This window comes from Rhinolophus sinicus, chromosome 5 (assembly GCF_057876585.1).
Source record: "Rhinolophus sinicus isolate RSI-liver-muscle chromosome 5, RSI-T2T, whole genome shotgun sequence".
Classification (NCBI taxonomy): domain Eukaryota; kingdom Metazoa; phylum Chordata; class Mammalia; order Chiroptera; family Rhinolophidae; genus Rhinolophus; species Rhinolophus sinicus.
This window is the reverse complement of record NC_142505.1, coordinates 39,350,647-39,371,154: the sequence shown is the minus strand read 5'-3', so window position 1 is coordinate 39,371,154 and position 20,508 is coordinate 39,350,647. Positions and strand designations below refer to the sequence as shown.

At 42.2% G+C, this 20,508-nt stretch overlaps 1 protein-coding gene and 1 long non-coding RNA gene across 4 annotated transcripts in view; both read right to left on the bottom strand.

Annotated features, from left to right (window-relative positions):
• RASA2 (RAS p21 protein activator 2) overlaps positions 1–305 on the bottom strand; it is a 102,732-nt gene extending 102,427 nt beyond the window's left edge. For 2 of the 3 annotated variants that reach the window (XM_074312934.2, XM_074312935.2), the window contains exon 1: positions 85–305. In XM_074312934.2, coding sequence (XP_074169035.1) covers positions 85–217 — 133 coding nt within the window. In that variant the 5' untranslated portion in view covers positions 218–305. The remainder of the gene's footprint in view (positions 1–84) is intronic. The other variant, XM_074312936.2, reaches the window with a different exon arrangement.
• Positions 306–5,559: 5,254 nt separating this feature from the next.
• LOC141567107 (uncharacterized) lies at positions 5,560–19,757 on the bottom strand. Its single transcript, XR_012489500.2, has 6 exons — positions 19,432–19,757; positions 19,086–19,136; positions 17,541–17,704; positions 15,401–15,629; positions 13,283–13,439; positions 5,560–10,252 (listed from the first exon to the last, which is right to left on the bottom strand). It is a non-coding gene; the product is annotated as an uncharacterized LOC141567107 (long non-coding RNA).
• Between the last annotated feature and the right edge of the window lie 751 nt (positions 19,758–20,508).

Below are 20,508 nucleotides of genomic sequence, written 5' to 3'. Positions count from 1 at the left end.
CGCCACCCCCGCGCGCCCGCCGCCCCCTCAGCCCGCGGCCGCCGCCGCCGCTGGGTGGGTCCCGTGAGCCCGGCCCCCGCTTACAGATCTTGCCCCGCAGACTCTGCAGCACTCGGACCTCGCGATTGTCCTCGTCCCCAGCCTCAGGCTCTGCCGTCGCAGTCGCCGCCGGCGCCTCAGAAGAAGCCGCCGCAGCAGCAGGCGCCGCCGCCGCCATGGTGCCGCCCGGCCCGTGCCGCAGCCCCGCCGCCTGCGTAGCCCGGCGAGGCGGAGCCCAGCGGCGGCCTAGGCGAGGGCGACCCGTGCCTGGCCCCGCCCCCGGCCTCGGCCTGCCTGGCCCCGCCCCGCCCCGCCCTGCCGCAGCCCCGCCTCCGCCGCACCCTGCAGTCGCCGCCCTGCTGTCCCGAACTTGGGCCGCAACCCCTGCGGGAACCGAACTCCCGGCTTTCCTACTCTTTGCCCCACAAAAGCCCAGGCGCCAGCCACATTAGGCTCCAAGTCGTGGCTCTGAGCAGCCTTCAAACACCACTTCGAGAAAACCCCAGCCCTCCCGAGATCCCCAAACCCTCCTGGGAATTAGGCTCCCGGCACCAGCGGACTTCCACATCTCCTAATTCTCAAGGGAACTCCCTGTGGACTAGGATGGAATTTGACAGTTGGGTGGACTTCAAAACTCCCGTATTCAGAAGGATCCCAGAGGTGCATTAGCTACTCCCCCCAATAATATCCATATGTCTCCCTACCCCCAAGATACACACACCACACACAAATCCTTACTTTGAAGTAAGAACACTGCTCTGCAAAAGCTGGTTCAAAAAAGGAGCATACTCCCCAGTTACAACCTGAATGCAGTGCCTGACACCCACAGAGAAATTCTGAAGTCTTTACCACCACTATGTATTTCGGAAACAAAGAGCAAAGGAGGGTGGAATCTCCACCCACACAACCGCAAGTGGGCTTGTTAAAAGTTAATTGATACTAGGAAATTCGTCAATTTTTGACTTATTGTTAGCTTTATTTCAAGGGAGCTCTTTACAGTGAGTAAACTGCATGAATAATACCCTGGTATGTGATGAGGAAGATGATTTCCTGGTCTTGAGGTTGTTCACTGCACTGCCTTAAGAAGGAAGAAACTGTGACTTACTAGGGCAGGGTGGTTGTTTTCCAAGAGCAACAATAGGAATCAGTCTGTCACAAACATTTTCAGAAGGTCAGACTTAGTGATAGCCTCAGAAACTACACAACTGTCAAGGTGAAGAGAGCCCCAGCCCTCCAGCAGCAGCTCAGTCTATGGGGAGACACAGAAAAGAACAGAGGCACTGGGGAAAAAGAAGTAAAGTGAGGAAACCGGGGAGTCAGGGGAGACCTTCCTGGGAAATGCACTGGGGGGTGAACTAAAGACAAGCCAGGAGAGGCAGAAATGTGCCAAGAAGTACAAGCCACTTGTGCAAAGGGTGGACAGCCAGAGAGAATACCCTTAGTCGGTGTCTATTGCTGAGGAGTGACACTTCCAGTTCTCGGTGTGTTGCAGCTGATCTCTATGTGATTTTTACACTTGCAGAAAGTGAACCTACCTCCTCTTATGTGGATGTTTTGCTGTCATTTCAAACAATAAGTACAAAATTTGATTTCCTATCTTCCTTCCCAAGTCAGAGTTCAAAGCCATATAAATTCTGTTAACTGACTTTTTAAAATCCCTTGTCACCATACTGTTTGCAGTTGCCACATCCTTCTTACTGCTGAAATCTCTCCCTTCCTTCCTTTCCATTCCCTGCCATTGTCCTTGTTAAAATCGTCCTCCTTTGAATAGTATCAACTTGTAGTGTTTGTTTGTTTGTTTGCTTGTTTGTTTTAAAGGACATGAGCTTATGAGTCAGACTTGGGTTGGAGCCTCATTCTGCCACTTGTACATGTGCGACATTTGGGCAAGCTACTCACCCTTTCTGAACCTGCTTTTTACCAGTAAAATGAGAATGCTATATTTACTCTTCCTTCTTCAAAGGGTTATTATCAGGATTAAATAATTATCGAGAGTATGTGTGTGAAGCATCCAGTGGAATACTGGGCACGTAGTGGGATTAATTCAGGAAACTCATGCTCTTGACTGGAACTCTTATAATAGGTCTCCCGTCCCTCTCATTCCTCCTACACACCACTTAAATTAATCTTCCTAAAGCAAAAATTGGAGTTTGTCATTTGCTAAAAAAAAAAAAAAAAAATCAATGGCTTCATTCATCCCTTCAGCCAGCAAGCAAGCTACACTACAGGTCATGAAGAGTTCTAGAAACGACTAAAGAATAAAATTTAAATTCCTCAGGCAAGTGTCCAGTGTTGGGACTGGACCCAACTTACCTAACTCCTCTTATCTCCGGCCACACTGAGTCACTTTTCCCACCAGTCTGACTGTTAGGAGTGACATTCTTTCTACAGGGCCAAATGGTGCCTCATTCACCTCTCTCTTTCTCTCATAGACGAAGGGTTGTTTTTGTTGGTTTCTTTGTTTTGTTTTTTTCACAGAGGTTCTTATTTGTACCTTTTTGTGGCATTGGTCACAGGTATTGTGTACCTGTATACTTGTTTATCTCTTCTCCTAGATTCATGTTTTTAACTCCCTCGATAAATATCTGTTGAACGAATGAATTGAATCATGTTAGTTCACTTACTTCCTCCACGCGGCAGACTTGAAGTTTCCCTGTTTTGAAAATTCTGATTTGTATTTATTATCCATTATCATACCTGTCCAAATGGTTAAAATAGGAATACAAAACTTTAATAACATCCTACAATTTGAAATTAAAAGCTAGTTTTTAAAGCTTTGTTTCCTGCCTTAAAATGTCAATATCTGTACCAGATTCTACCTAAGTTACCTTCTTTTTCACTAGCTTAACCTTAAGTCCATAACTCTATTACGATTAAATTGTTACTAAACATATGAAAACAATTTTACATGAAGTGACACTCCACTTTTTTTTTTTTTTAACTCCAGGCAGTCTTCCTATTGCAAATTTCAGAACTGTCATACTGTTTCACTAAAACCCAGAAACTCCAAATTTCCTTCATCCAAAATCATTCTTAATCACTCTAATTCTGAATAAGCACTTAAGGACATTAATATTCTTTAACTGGTACTGGCCTGCTATGCAAAGATCTTTAGCAGAGTCAACGTTTCCTTAATGTAAAATATTTGGGAAATAAAGTTTAATAAAGACTAATAAGATTTACAGTAAAATTACAAGAAGGCTACTATTACATCTCTTTCCCTTTATTGCCCTTGCATTGTGTTTTAAATTCGTCTACAGTTCCTCTCATTTCTTCATGATGTTTAGTAACTGGAACAATATTGCATCACGCACAACTTGCAGTTCACTTCCTTCCTCAAATTATTAATGAATGTGTTTAAAGCCTATCACTCCTATCTCTGCCCACTCTGTTCTGATGAGCAACCATTCATTACCACGTCTTTTCCTATTTCTTCACCAGTTTTTAACCCATTCAGTCATTTTCACCCATAAACTGGCTTGCTTCAATGGTGGCTGAGGTAGGAAAACCGCATTGCCTCTTAACATGTCCTCCAGCTAGAAACTAATTCTGGAACTTGTCAGTTATACAGCATTGTTTTGAATCAGCACCCACCAACCTATAACATGGCAAGTGAGGGATTATCTCCTGGGCCTGAGTTATTTACTACCTTCTTTCTGGTGAGTTAGGAAAGAGAAATGTGCTTGCTTTTTAATATTTACACAGAGATCATTTTCATAGGGCTGTATATTCGTGAGGCAGAAATATTTTTGCTGTACTAGTGGGAAGGCAAGTTCTTTTGGTCAATGATGAGTTGATTTCCCCAATCATCTCATCAGAGTACCATTTTTATATTAAGCATTATGCACTCAGTTACATTGTACAAATAGTCTCTAAACCATTCAGCATTTTTCTTTTTGAAAAAGCTGGAGTGGTGGAAGGTGAGAACTTACATATTCAAAATATTTTTGCAGACTAGTTCAAATATACTTTTAATATTTTACTCAAGATCAAATCTGGCCATAACAAGGATGTGTCTAAAAATATGGACAAGTTTTTATCCTAAAGCTTCCAGCTCCTCCATTAAAAATATTTTCAAATTTGCTCACGTCCCAGAGGAGGACACCAATGGCCTGAATGTTGAAGCATGGGACAGTCTATGCCCCTAGGCAAATCTGACCTCAGTTGTTTCTCAGTTTCCCTCCTTTTGAACTTGATGGCGTATACACTCCACTTCCACCGTACTTTTCTTGTCATTTCAGACTGAAACAGCAATGAGTCTGAAAAGAAAGCTGGAAAGTTGGGCCATCGTGCACTAGTTTTATCTGCTACTCTGTATTCAAGGAATTCCTCTACTTGTCTGGGCAGATGTGTCCATTCATCATAAACCCTGGAGACATGTTCCATCCAGTTGGCGAGAACCAGGCCAGAGGACCTGAGGCCATGACCCAGCTGATTCTCATGTTCTGAAGACATAACTAAGGTCTCCTGAGGCTTAGAACCTTGTCACTCATCTGGTTGGCACACATTTGAGTTTGTGCCTCCAGCAGTCAGGGAAGGAGGTTGGGGCTGGAGACCCATCTGGCTGTACTCATGGTATGTTGCAAATCAACGTGTCACCTCTCAGCTCCTTCCCCGGTGCCATGGGAGGACAGTGGAAGGTGTTTGGGTAGGTGATGCTCTTTCAAACTTTTAGGAAGGAAAAAGGAGACTTGGGTGGAACTAGAAAGCAACTGGCTAGAGAGCTGGCCAAAAGCCCCCTCTTTCAGCAAAGCTCAGGAGAGGGAAAACATCAATACCGAGGGAGCATCAATAATGGGGAACTTCTCTAAAAGATATCTCTACCCTCTGGCAGAGCACAGGAACTAATAGTGCCATGTTCTGAGTGCTGACTCTGTGTCAGACTCTTCGTGTAGACCCATACGGGTTGATACTATTGTTTTTGCAGTTGCTGTTATTCCCATTTTATAGATGATGTCTCTGGGCACCGAGGGGTGAAAAGACTTCCAGGTCAGATAGGAAGTAGAATATCTGGCATGGGCATTGATGCAGTCTGTCTGCAGGGCGCATCCCCAATCATGCCACTCCAGTGCCATTCTAGGAAGAGCCGTCTCCCACTGGGCAGTTTTCCTAGTGATGAGGGTTTGGAAGCTCAGTGCTTAGGGTCAGTCACTCTTGATGGTGAGAGCAACTTCTGAGCAGCTTCCATGGTATTTTGGAGGTGAAAAAGCTGGTTGGGGGTTTAGCCCTAAAGCAGCGAAGCTGGCTCCAGAACAGGACCGTAGGAGAATCTTAGGTGAGATGAGACGGGTACAGATGGCTCCTGGAGACAAAAAGGTGCCCAGAAGGAAGGGGCTGGAGGAGCCAGGCAGCGCTGAGGAGGAGGAGACGCCAGCAATTCCTGTACCAACTATTTTATTGCATAAGCAGAATTCTGTGGGTACAATACAATTTTGTTTTCCCCTCCATGTCCTTTTCTCCCTTCTCTGGGACTAAACTTCTCTCCCACCCTGGGTGAAGTCTCATTAAGGTTCTTCTACTTGTTCAGTCACTTTTAGTTACAAAAAGTCTCATGTCAGTAATGTGTCTAGTTCAGAATAACAATCAAAACTTCTCATTTCAAACTTAAAGCATCTCCTTTGCCTGATTCAGACCTGCCCTGGGCAGGGAGGTTTACATGGGGAGGGAGGATGAGATTGAATTCTTGCCCTTAACCTGGGCTCCTTCTGCACTTGCCAAGGTGGCAGACCCCAAGATCAAGGTCTGGCCAAATCAGTTTCTGGTGAGAGCTCTCTTCCTGGCTTTCAGATGGCGACTTCTCTCCATGTCCTCACATGGACTTTCTTTGATGAATTCCCATGGAGAGAGAGCACAAGCTCTCTGGCATTTCTTCTTATAAGGACACAAATCCTATTGGATCAGGGCCCCTCCATTACGATCTCCTTTAACCTTAGTTAGTTACTTCCTTAAAGGCCCCGTCTCCAAATACAGCCACACTGGGGACTCGGTCTTCAACATATGAATTTGGGAGGACACAGACATTCAGTCCATAGCAAGCTCCCATAATACGTACCTATGCCAATCAATCACACACTGCCAATCAATCACAGCTCTTCTTTCTACTGAATTTCAATGAGCCTCAGAACATTGTGTCCAGTCTTCTCAAGATCAACGTCTCTCCTGAAGCTAGAATGCATACATATGACTCAGTTTCTCCCAGGGAGTGAGAGCCATGAGAGACTTTAATTCAGAGGAGAGAAATATGAGGAAGAAGACATTGCTGATGAAGATAGCAAGGCATAGCCCTGAGGCAGTAGTGGTAGAGGCCCCGGCCACTGTATCCTGTGCAAACGACAGTGCTGTGTGTGTTGACCAGATGTGTGACTTGGGTGTTGATCTTGGATGAAAAGCTTTTCCACTTGACTCTGACTCTCCAAGAGACTCTTAGTTACCCAGTACACTTAATGCATTTGTTTCTGGCTTAAACTAACTAGGGAAGGTTCTGTTGTTTCAACACCAGATACAACTGATACATTCTTGGACTTTATGGGCTGATATGTCCAGCTCTTTGCAGTTCCCTAAATGTGCCAGATGGTTCTGTGCAGATCTGCTGTATTTCAACTGCTTCCTTGTCCCAGATTCCCTCCCCTACGTCCCCCGTCAGACCACTTAGGAGGCATTCGGCTGCAAGTAACAGAAAAACTGTCAGAAAATGGCTTAAGAAATTAGTTTATTTTGCCCATAAAAAAAAGAAGTCCTTATGGACCCTCGAAAAATGAAAACTAGAATTACTACATGATCCAACAATGCCACTCCTGGGTATATACCCAAAATAATTGAAAGCACAGTCTCAAAGAGATTTTTACACCCATGTTCATAGCAGCACTATTCACAATAGTCAATCCAAGTGTCCATGACAGATGAACGTATGTGAGCAAAATGTTACATATCCATGTGATGGAATATTATTCAGCCTTATAAAGGAAGGTAGTTCTCACACAGGATATAGCACGGCTAAAACTTGAGGACATTATGCTGAGTGAAATAAATCAGTCCTAAGAGACAAATGTGTGTGATTCCACTTGTCAACCAATGGTCATTAGCATCAATTTGAAACTAACAGGAATCCCCAATTTGGGATTTGGTGAAGAAAGAAACTTTATTCCGTGCAAACAGCTCAAGTGTGATACAGCACAACTATGAAGAGAGCGTGGCTGTGGAATGGCTCAATAGTGTTACAGCTCAATTATGAATCAGCATGGCTGCAAGGTAGTCCTCGGGCCAGGCCCCTCTCCAGCGAAACAGCTCTGCTCGGCTCTGTCCTTCTTTCCACTTCTCAGCTCTGGTCCTGCGAGATGTCTGTTGTTACTTCATATTCAGTGTTTCAGCTCCAGTCTTCAGTGGAAAGGTAAAGTGTGGACCCTGACCCACAGGGGAACTGACTTATATAAGCAGAAGGCCTCACTCCTGGTCCCTGATTGATCTGTTCTCATGCAAATAAGAACTCCAAATCCTCACAGTCTGATTGGCTCAAAAGGCACTGTCCTGATTGGTTAGAATGGAGCTACTCTGGTCAGTGAAATGCTTATAGGAATATAGCTGCTTGGCTCCAATTGGATGAGGAAAGCTTCAGTCCTATTGGTTGAAATACTATTCCAGGAACTCCTTTATAAGGGTTGGCTCAGGTGGCAGGAACACAGTGTAGGCAAGCAGCTTACTGCAGTCTTCTCCCTCAGTGTGGTTCGCATGAGAGGTGCCTGTGCAGCAATGACTGCTAGGCCCTATTTTGGTTTTTTTTGTGTGCTTTTTTTGGCTTGTTTGTTTTTTTTGTTTTAATTTGAGCCCAGTTGGCCACCAGGCACCCTTCTTAGTATCTTCTTTCTCAGAGTCCACACACTTATGTGCGGTCCCTAGAGTAGTCAAAATCCTAGAGACAGAAAGTAGATCGGTGGTTGCCAGGGGCTGAGGGAAAAGAGGAATGGAGAGTTATTGTTCAATGGGTACAGGGTTTCAGTTTTGCAAGATGAAAGGAGCTCTGGAAATGGATGGTACTAATGGTTGCACAACAATATGAATGTACTTAACTGAATTATACATTTAAAAATGGCTAACATGATCAATTTCATGTTACGTATATTTTGCCACAATAAAAGAATTAGCAAAAAAAAAGTGTCCTTAATACACAGCCCCAGGGATGATGAATTCATCAACTCAACGATGGCAGTGTTCTGGGTTAGCTTCTGTACAATTTTCTCTGCTTTGGCCTCATGGTCACAAGATGACTGCTACAGCTCTAAAGATCTCAACATCCAATGGCAGGAAGGAGCATTTGCTCCTTTTTTTTTTTTTTTTTTAAATCAGGGAGGAAATCCCTTCCCAGATAGCTTTTTCTGGAAGTCACACCCCTCTCCCAGTGCTCCTTCCCACCTGACCTTAAATCTCATTCATAGTCATGATCATTGTCTTAGCCCAATCAATAGTCCCTGGATCTGGAGATGGACTTTCCTTCCAAAAGTGCATTGTTGCCTGTGACCTGATTGCTGAACCAAACCAATATTCTCTTGTGAAAGAAAGGGGACCGATAGCTGTAGAGTAGACAGCAAGGTCTGCCCACCATACCAACATACCTACTTATATTTCAATAACAAACTCAACTGAAAATATTTCAATATATGTAATGCCTGAGATTCACCTCCTGCTTTGCCCCATAGAATTGGCCTCTTCTTCCTTTGTGCCAATATAGTACCTGACATATACATTCACCATAATGCTCATAACACATGTACCACTCCAATTTGCTTAGATGTAAGATTCTAAAAGACTGGACAGGATTTTATTTGTCTTTTCCTTTCTAGTGCATAGAAAACATAGAAGAACATAGTTCTTACTAAATGTTTGATGAATGGCGAATGAATAAATGAAAATGAATGAGTAAATCAATGAGATGGCCTGCTCAGAGAAGCTGCTAATAAATGAACTCGGCATTCTGAATTTAAAACCCACAGGGAAACCAGAGCAGACCACATAACCATGTTGGGCTGAGCCTGGGCTTTGCAGAAAGCTTAGGTGTAGAGAAAAGGCAACGCCTCAGAAGTTAGATGAGGAAGGAGAAAGGGAAGGAGGCAGGGCCTGGGGTTTGCAATCCTCCCCCTTGGCAGAGGCTGGGTATGTCACAAGCAGCTCATTTTGGCAGAGACACCAACGAGAGCAGAAACTCATTGGTCATGAACTGCCGTCTAGCAGTGGGCTAGATCTAAATATCTTCCATTTGTTGTGGGTTGTTGTGAAAGTTGGAAAAACTGATTTCAAAGTGGCCAGTTGTTCTCACACTTGTTATTATGATCAAATCTCCAGGCAGGCAGCCATATGAGCCTGTGGCTACACATGAAATCCTGCTAACATCATTAACCCCCAATTTTTTTTATCTTGCCCCCACTTTCCACTTGTGTGAATAATTCAATCTCTCCGTAAGTGTTTATTTCCAAGAGTGCCCAAGTGGTCAGTTAGATGCACCATTGACAGTGTGAAGGTAGCTGGGTTTGTTATGTTCTTGCTTTCCTGCTCTGGCTTCCCTTTGTCACTGTGTCTACTCAGGAAGTAGCTTGAGGGACTCTCACTCCTTTATAGTGCCTGCTGTGAGGCCACCAAGGCCTAAGCCAAGAATATGGTCCCTCAGAGCCCACAGAGCTTCCAGGTGTCAGCAAACCTGGTGAGAAAGGCCACTGCCCCAATTCTAGGCACCCAAGTAGGACTGCTCGTGTTCAGAATCTCTCAGAAAATCAACTCTCAGCTCTGGTTCTCATTTTTTTCCTCAACAGGCCTCCAATTAGTCAGAGATGCCAGGCTGGAAGCTGGAGTGTTTTTTTATATTACGGTTAACTCAGCAGATACTTCACACCTCTTTCTCCCTTGCTGCCTGCTACAGAGGACAGTAACGCTAAACGTTGCTTTTCCAGCCTCCCTGACAGCTAGAGTTGGTTATATGACCCAATGAGAAAGGAGAGGAGTCCTCTTTCGGCTTCCAGAAGGCTGTTGCTCTTCCTGGTAGAAGGAACAGATGAGGCCGCCACCACACCTTCTCCCTGTGGCCCCCTGTCTTCTTCCTTCATCGAACATGGATACAATGTCTGGAACTGCAACAGCTGTCTGTCACCATGACAAAAAGTCCAAGAGAATTCCTGTCCCGACATCTTTAAGCCTCTGCACCAGCTTTGGATGGCTTTCCTCCAGCCTTCTTGTTATGAGAGAGAAAAATAGATGCTTAGGTATTTAAGCTACCATTTTTCAGTTATTAAAGCACAAATTATGATCCTAGCTGTTACAAGTTTGATTTTTGCACATTATGTGCCAGACTAGAAAACCGTTTTTTAGGGTGGCCTGTTAGCTCAGTTGGTTAGAGTGCAGTAGTGCTCTTAACAACAAGGTTGACGGTTCAATCCCCACATGGGCCACTTTGAGCTGCACCCTCCACAGCTACATTGAAACAACCACTTGACTTGAGCTGATGGGTCCTGGAAAAACACATTTTAAATAAATAAAAGTAAAAAAAAAAAAAAACCACCAAAAAAACCCATCTCTTAGAGTCCATTTTGTTCGTTCATAAACCACCTGAGGGACAATGCTTTTGATTCATCACTGGTGGTCCTCCCTGCCATTTGCTGTTACGGGAAGGAGAGACAAGTGTCTAGCAAAATGGTGCAGGCAAATGAAGGCAGTTACTTTTGGTGGCATTGGTGCTAGGACCAACCCTGGTGGCAATTGCCCTTTGGCCCTGTGTCCTGTCTCTGAGTTCTTTGATGTCCCTACAGAGAAATGTAGAGGTTGAAGACAGCGCAGCCTTGTACCCCGGCCCTCACGGTTGTATACCCAATGGAAGGAGAGATGCCCAAATTGCCCTCCCAAGGCCAGAAGCCCATAGGTGGCTTCTTCCTGCCTTCAGTCTAAAAGAGGATGAGATCCGGAATGTAATGAGAGAATAAAACTCCTATCCTTTATGACATGCATAAGTATAGCACTTTTGTTGTTGTAAATTGTACTTTATCTAGTTCTGAAGACCTTGGCATTGATTTCATAAAACTGTTTCTTCTTTAGGACCAAATTTCAGAGAAAAGACATGGATATACAAACACAAAAGAAATAGGGCATTTTGATAAGTTGGTAGCCTACTGACAATAACTGAATCAAAACGGCCACCGAAATGTAAGCGCACTAGTTGGTGGTGTTATCATTGTCAGCCATGTAAGGTGGTCCGTAAGCGTGACCTCGGGTGCTATTCGTGCAGAGTGATGGAGTGGGGACCCGAGGAGGAAGGGCTGATGGAGAGAGGGCCAAGGAGAGTGAATCAAAATCCAAAGGCATTGAATACAGCATTTGGATGGAGGGTCAACTATACCACTATCCCTCAACACCCTTTCCCCAAATAATCCCTCTTAGTAGATGTCTTATCTGCAACAGCACAAAACAAATTTATTTGTATCTCAGTGAAATTGTTGCGACGGGTGAAATGGAAGGAGAGCTACATTCTGATGATTATCTACTAGTGAGCAAAAGATGGAGAGTAACCATGGTTGTTTCTATTGATCATATCTTAAATGTGATAGCTTTTACTTGGTGTGCTAGTTATGTGTCTTTTATATTGAGAGTAAAAATATTTGTGGGGGATTTTCATGAATTTTGTAAAACCCTCCATATTCAACTTTTCCCACAGGGACTGGAATTCTTCAATAGGAATTCTCCCAACTTAAAGGTTTTTAGAAACCCTAATTCTATGATTTGGCTAATATTACTCTATGTATTTAGTGCTGTTTAAGAATCAATATCACCAACTTGAAAAAATGTTTCAAATGAAAAAAAGCTGTTTTTCGTTTAGTCTTTGGGAAGAGAGGATGTAAGGAAATAACTACCCCTTCTTCCATTTTTCTATATCAGGGTTTCTCTACCGTGACGCTACTGACATTTTGACTGGGTTAATTCTTTGCTGTTGGGGGCTATCCTGTGCATTGTAAGATATTTAGCAGCATGTCTGGCCTCTACCCAGTAGATGATATCTCCCAGTTGTGACCATCAAAAATGTCTCCAGACATTGCCAAATGTCTCTTGGGAGGCAAAGTCACCCCCAGTTGAGAACCCCTGCTCTATATTAATGCATCTCCTGTATAACGGGACGGTCATTGTGTTTTTAAACCTGTCAAAGCTGAGCTCCCTAAGTAGGTGGGGTTCAAAAAAGCAAAATCCTGATAGGAATTCTACTCTTAATTTCAAGGAATATATATGAGATCCAAGTATGTAATCTAGAGCTGCTCTTATCACAATACATTTCCTCTCCCCTAATGTTCAACCATTCCATTCCTCCCTCTCGTTCCCCAGAACAGCGTGGTCTGTCATCTACCCCTTCTCTCCCTACATCTCTCTCTGTCCCTCTCCCATTCCCACTCGATGCGAATATACCCATTTATGCCCTCCATGGCTGCTTGCAAGAGGAGCTTGGTTTTTATTCTTTTCTCCTTAGAATCTACCCATGTGTCTTATACCACTTTTCTCTCTCTCTCCCATTTCCCCCATTCTGCATCGAAAATCGCCCAAATCCTGTCTGGACCCTCTAAGCTCTTCTTCACAGTTGGGTGTGGGTGGATGGGAGGAACTGAGCAGCCCGAGCAAGCACCAAATTTAGCAGCAGCGGGGAGGACGGGAAAAGCTGGCAACACTCATATGTGTGAAGGGTTGCAGATTTTTTTCACCCTACTCACAAATGTGCAGAGAAAATGTAGCATCTTCATTTCTCTGAAATTATTGCTATTTTCCTTTCAAGCCTCCAACCACCGAATAGATGGGAAGAATACTCTGGCACAACAAGTTAAATAGACATATTAGGTAAATGGTCCATCTCTTTAGGTAACACATGCTTAGCCTCTTAGGCACCTGCATCCTCCCTTTGTGTCTTTTCGAGATGGTGTCTGGGTTTTTGGTGGAGGTGTGGCTAAAGCATTCCCTATGACAGAGAAAGATGGCACCCTCAGGTCCATGCAGTATCTTTGCTGCTTTCTGCTGTGGGTGGATGGTCCCTTGGTTGTATCCACTCCCTGGGAGCTCTGTGAGCACTTGCTGTTGAGGTTGTAGCTACAGTTCCTGTGGTCCCTCCTGGGTTGGAAGGGCCTGTTAGTTCTCCCTGATGACTCAGTCTCTGCTCTGGCTGCTGCCACAGACCCCACACCCTCCATCTGGCTCTTGCCTAGAATATCCACCCCCTGTCTTGTTGCTGACTCACCTTTTTCTCCTGATGGTCGACACATGGAGGCCTATGGGCTCTCAGCTCAGCTACTTTCCAGGCCTCTTTGCAGCAGGAGCAGGTGGGAACTCCTTGGTCCAACTTATTCCCTACTGGTCCTGGGGGCAGCCCAGAAAATTACATTCCGCCTCTCTCCCTGCAGAATCACATGGTACTGTTGAGTTAAACCTTGATATAGCCACTCCCAGGGTGGTGCCAGCCAACCTACAAGGTGAGCTCCTCCCAGAGTCCCAAAGATGAAGTCTTCAGACGCCTTCAATCTTTCCTCCACCTACTTAACAAACCTCCCTGCTTTGGGCAGAATCAGGAGAAGGGAGATTAGAGTTACCTCTAACAGTACCTCCACCTCTCTCTTGTTTCCCTATGTAGTTCACTAGGACTGAGAGGGTGGTTTTCCTCTTTGTCTTCCTGTCTATCCCAGGACTTCCCTATGTTTGGACTTCCCTAAGTCCCAGGACTTACCTCATCAGGTTTGTTTTTGATATGTCAACAAGAGAAATAAAGGAATCTAAAACATCTTTTCTCTCTTACAAAACCTAGCTTTTAAGATCATTTGGCTGAAAAACCCTAAAATCTTATTTGGAGGTTGATACTTAACTTTTTTTCCCCCTCTCTTTCTCTTTTTCTTTGTATTTCTTCTGTAACAATCCTAAACCTCTCTGAGGCAAATGGAACCCTCCGGAAATATGGGGGGAGGGTCAGTATAGGAAACATAAAAGAAAGCAGCATGTCTGGGTATTTCAAAACTCTATACTCACTAGCATACACACTGATAATTGTCCCCACCACGTGGCCTGTTCTAATGTGGTTGTTCCATAGAGGCCTGCAAGGCCAAGACCGCAGCCCTGTGGGTAGACCGCGTCTGTCCAGTGAATGGCAGGAAGAAAATGTAGGTCCTCAGACAGGAAACCAGAACTCTGAGGGCAAATCGTAACAAACAGAAAAAAAGGGCTCTTTGCCATCCTCCAGGTCCCTTGGCCTGGACTCTCAGGGGCCTTGGGACTAGGACATTCCTCTCAGGTGTGGGCTCATTTTCTCTCCAAATGGAGTCAGGCCCAGGCCTGTGAAGGGAGATGTCTTCATAAGGTTGTGCTTCCCTGACTCTGCAACAAAAGATCAGTGTAACACAATATTTTTAATGGGGTGACTAACACTGAGTTATCAACTTTTTATTTTGCCAAGCAAGTATGCTTAAAACAAACCATTATTTCTATCATCGAGGTTTGGTGATTTTGTTTTAAGGAAGGCATCGTTTATGATAAGCGACAAAGCCATTTCACATGCCTGGAATGGCATGGAGCAAAGGCATGGAACAGAGGTAGGGAAGGGAGGTAGGCAATATTTATTCCAGGGTTGGTGGGTATGCTTCTTTGCCTCCAGGATTTGTACAGGGGCCGATGGGAGGTGGGACTAAAAGGAAGTTAGAGCATGTCATGGACATCCTTAAGTAACAGTGTGAGAAACTAGAATGTCAGCTCTGAGAGAGGAAGAGCGTCGAACATTTCATGAGAAGGAAATTGACACAAAGAAAACCACGTTGGGGAAATTTCAGTTGTAGGTATGTGCAGCCTCTGATGGAATTACTGCATTTTGAGGGTGAGAGGCTAGAGGAAGAAAAGCCATTTAGGAGAGAAAGTGTGGAACCCTCTAAGACTTTGGCTGAAGTGTAAGGTTTGGTGGGAGGTGAATGGGGCACTTTTGCTGTGTCTGTTGGTGATTGTGTCTATTGGTTACCATGGTGGGAGTGGGGAATGATTTTAAAGAGTACCACAGATAGCCTGATAATGTAATAGATATGCACAGGGTAGATGTCAACATTTTAGACAATCCCTATCTCATTCTGCACAGAATTTAGTTCACATTTATACAGGATTTCTACCTTGATTCACCTAGTCCTGATGTCTGTACTGTTTGTTACATGGCTTTTACTTTTCTATTGAATCACCGCAGTTGGTGATTATTTCATTAATGTGAACATTTCAGTAGTCTCTATTTCCTCCACGAAACCATAAGGTCCATAAAAAACAGGGTCTGTGTATTTTCTTCACTATTGAATCTTCAGCACCAAGCAGGGGATGAATGAATAAATGAATTTACCTCTAGGAAGAATGATTTGAATCAGCCTCAACAAGTACACTTTACGAAGTGCCTTTCTGTGTGTGGTCCTGTGTTGTTATGTTTTGTGACAGAATGAGGTTCTCGAAGGCCACAATCAGACAAAAAATGGATCCCATGATCGCTGCTACAGGAAGTGGTCTCGGTGGCTCCTGGCAGCCTTCTTTCCCCAGCAAGCGTTCAACAAGGCAGGGTGCTAGTGTAGTGCCACCTGTTGGATAAAACAGAAAATCCAGCTTTTTGCACAATCACAAATCTCTGTGCAAATAAACATGTTGCAATCCCTTCTAACTTTTGCTCATTGAGGCTCTTCTCTGGCATTTAGAAACTTTTTACATTTTTAAAAATTTGGCTTCATTTCCTCAGCTAAACTGACAGTGTCATTATTCTTTCTCCATTAAATAGTATCTTTGTTTAATCCCATTTTCTGCATTTCAGATAAAGGAATCTTCTATATCAAATTGTAGTAAAATTTTGTTACACAAAAGTCGTCAGGCAATGGAACAACTAATAGAATTACTTTATGTGCTGTGCAGGAGGAGTTACTTGAAGACACAGATGTTTGTGATAAAAATACATTCTATGGTGACAGCGTGGCAAGACTTCCATTGATAAAAGATTATTGAAAAGAAATTTCAAAAACATGCAGTTCCTCAGTCATTATTGTAAATATCTGTTTAGAGCTGGAAAGGCATGAAAATAATGGTTAATAGAATCCTGGCCAAAGATGTTACTAATATGTTTTAAAGGACACATATATTTTATTTATATTTTTATTTATTTTAAAATTTTTTGGGAGGATATTTGGGAACAGTGTGTTTCTCCAGGGCCCATCAGCTCCAAGTCATTGTCCTTCAATTTAGTTGTGGAGGGCACAGCTCAGCTCCAAATGCAGTTGCCATTTTCAATCTTTAGTTGCAGGGAGCGCAGCCCACCATCCCAATCTGGAATTGAACCAGCAACCTCGTCATTGAGAGCTTGTGCTGTAACCAACTGAGCCATCGGGCCATCACATAAAGGACACATATATTTTAAAATATTAGATGTAAAACACATATGCACACCTTGGCCTATTGGTTCCCGTTAGGAGAAATGCTTATTGACTCAAATCATGTTGAGTTCCCATTGTCACTTGTCAGTGGTTTTTATCATGTTAATGTTATAAAGTGGAATTATTCGTGTGCTTGTCTCCACTTCTGGACAGATTTCTAAACTGTTTTTTAAAGATTTGTGTTTTAGCATTTGCTATTTTATCTTTGTTTTCCTTTCATGGTTCCTGGCTCTATATCAGCCGTGGAAGGTTTTTGTCATCCTTTTAGATGGGGAGGTGAAAGAGGGGAGAATGTTTTCTTCTCATTGATTTCTAGGAAATATTTACCTACAACAGGTATGAACCATTTTATGCATATGTGATGTGCTGACATTTTCTCCTAGTCTCTCCCTCTTTCCTCTCTCTCCCTCTCTCTCTCTCTCTCCTTGTTTGTAGTATTTCCATCACATAGAAATCATCAATTTTTATGAGTCCGTAATCTTTTTCCTTATGATAATTCTATCACCATTTTTGTGCTCAGATTACCTTTTCTTTCCAGAGATCAGATATATGTGCAGGAATATGTATTATCTTTGAAATTTGCAGGTTAATGGAACTTTAGTTCAAAGATGAGAGAAAATGATTATTCTTATTTTTATACATAATTTACTTTTACATATACTTTGAACAAACATACTTGTGAATAAAATAACCATATTTATAAGTTGGCTTCAAGTTTATATTTTTAAACTTAAACTTAAGTGAACTGAATACTGATTCAGACACAAGTTAATGTGTGTGTATATCTTTCCTTGCGCCAAAGTCTACCTTACCCATTAAAAACTCATTCTGTTTTTTTCTGGATTATTTCCATTTTCAAACTGAAAGTCCCACATCCTGGGAAACTTGGTAGACTGGGACAGTAGGTCAGCATTACTGGTAGACAATCCTCTGCTGTTTACAACAGCCCATGGCCACCTGGTGTGGAATCTGCATGCGGGGTTATTCTTCTTATCAACAGCAGCAGCAACTGGCCAAGGCTACAGATTGATTTATATTTAACCTCCTTCCCCACGTCCTTTTCCCACTTACTTTGATTGGTTGATTTGTTTCTGAGGTCCTCCCTCCAGCAGAGAACTTGGTTTCTTCTTTTTAGAATGAATGAGATCTATTTTCATCTGGAAGGGCCTTAATTTAGGATTAACTTCAGCAGAGATCGTCACAAATTCCATTGCAGAGACATCCAAGGAGATTGCCTTTGCGTTTGCGAGATGGGTAGAAATGAAGGTTATGAAAGTGTTCAGGGGAGGGGTGACAGTACATTTAAAAAATCATTTTGCTGATTATTTAAAATATGTAGCTACTTATAATTCACTTTTTAATAATAGCTTTGTTGAGATATAATTTATACACTGTGCAATTCACTCATTTAAAATGTATAATTCAAAGGTTTTTAGTATATTCACAGCATTCAACGATTATCACCACAATCAATTTTATAATATTTTCCTCACCCCAAAATGTAATTCAATACCCATGAGGAGTCACTCTCCATTTCCCTCCAACCAGCCCTAAGCATTACTAATCTACTTTCTATCTTTATAGATCTGCCTACTCTAGGCATTTTATATAAATGGAATCATGCACTACGTGATCTTCTGTTGTCTGACTTCTTTTACTCTGCATAACATTTTCAAGGTTTGTTCATGCAGTAGCATGTATTTGTACTTCATTCCTTCCTATGGCCAAATAATATTCCACAGTGTGGCTAGACCACATTTTATTTATCCTTTTATTGGTTGGTGAGCATTTGGGTTGCTTATGCTTTTTAGCTATTATGAATAACACTTTTATGAACACTTGTGTACCAGTCTGTGTGTAGACATATACTTTCATTTCTCTTGGATATGTAGCTAGAAGAGGAATGGCTGGGTTATATGGTAACTTTATGTTTAACCTTTGAGGAATGGCTAGACTGTTTCCACCATTTTACATTCCCACCAGCAGTGCTCAGTGGTTCCATTTTCTCTACATCTGCATCGATACTTGTTATTATCTGTCTTTTTGATTATAGCCACTCTACTGGATGTGAAGTGGTATCTCATTGTAGTTTTGATTTGTGTTTCCCTGATGATTAGTGGCTTTGAGCATCTTTTTATGTACTTATTAGCCATTTGTATATTTTCTTTGGAAAAATCTCTATTTAGATCTTTTGTCCATTTTTAAATTAGGTTACTATATTTTGTCTTTTATTATTGAGTTGTAATTGTACTTTACATATTCTAGATAAAAAATCTTTTATCAAATACATTATTTTAAAATATTTTCTACTATTCTGAGGGTCATCTTTTCATTTTCTTGATGATGTCCTTTGAAACACAAAAGTTTTTAATTTTGATGATGTCCAATTTATCTATTTTTTTCTTTTGCTGTTTTTGCTTTGGTACTGTATTTAAGATATGATTCACTTAAAAAGTTATGGTATGACATTATTCATTATGTGACAGAAATGAACACATATTATTTATGTATGTATATTTTATATAACATAAAATCATTTTATAATTTTATAGTTTATAAAATATTTTATAATTTAAATAACACACATTTTGTGTATATAGAAATTAATTTAAATACCTTGAGTTTACATGTACATTCTTCTTGAGGACATTCTTGGTGACTGGTAATCTAGAAAACAAGATGTGACTCTAGACTCAAATGTCATTGAAGAAGAGATGCATTTTCTATGGGGACAATTGCTTTAAAAACTTGGAGAAGGATGGGATGGGATTGAAGGGATGGATTTTATCCATGTGGATGTCAACACTATTATAACAAGAATACTAAATGTGGGAAACATTTCATGAACTTCTGTGATATGAAAATATTTTTCACTTGGGAAAGGATTCAGCCCAGGAAGCAGGTGGGTTTTCCAAGATTGGGGTGGGATGGGGGGGAGGGTGGAATTCGTAGTTTTACTCACAAGTGCCATAAACAGATTTGGCGAATTCTTTAAACCCAGAATCAGTGGAAATTTGTTTTTCTTAGGATTGGACACTAGATGTCTCAGTTACATTGCGTCTGTCATAAGAAAACAGAAATTTATAAAACAGATTGGTACAAACGTGAGCTATGTAATCTTGCATATGATGTAGCTTTTTATCTGGGGTATTGAAATTTAATTTCAATTAAACTTTCTTTGAAACCAGGATATAGTTATTTATTACCTTTTAAATTCTTAAAAAACCCAGTGAAATGTCAGTAATATCCTGTAATTTCCTGGATGAGGGACTAAAAAGAAAAAAAGAATTAGAGATTTCTTAAAAGACTTCGATGAAAGTGGAATTAGAAACCAGAAATTACCAGCTCCCTGTATTGTCCTCTAGAAAGCAGCTATTTCCACTGAGTAATTTACAAGAATTTTGTTACTGTAAAAATAGAAAGTGTTCCAGATGAGACAGATATATGGTGTGGAGAGATGAGCATTGGATTAGGAGCCCAGAGACATGATTTTTAAGTACTGAAGGCACTACTATTATGGTCCAAAAGGCCATTCAAATTCCCTCCATCTGGGTCTTGTTTTCCTCCACCCTGTAGGGGAGCTCAACATTCTTCTGGAGGAAGAGCTCAAGCACCAGTGGAATTCTCATGGGCATCTTACACATTGTAATTCTCATCACAATTTTTTTTTGTATGTGTATGTGATAAAAGTATAATAAATGCATAATCTGTTAAGCTACAAAATGTTTGTCTCTGTGCCCCTGAAATTATCGTGGGTGCCTCTAGTGATACACATACTCTGTTCTTGGGGAAGGGGGCTCCTAACTACTGCAGCCACATGCAGAGACAAGGAGAAAGAATGAGTAAAGCAAAACATTGACAAAGGTAGAAAAGAGGCCAAGAGAGCACATGACAATGGTAATGATACAGCACATACCTGTTCTTTCACCCATTTGGTCCAATGGGCTCCTCCCAACTCTGGGAGGGAGGGAAGAGTGGCACCCTGTGGACCCAGGGTGATCCCTGGGGGTGGGTTAATTACAACAGGCACAACTCCCTC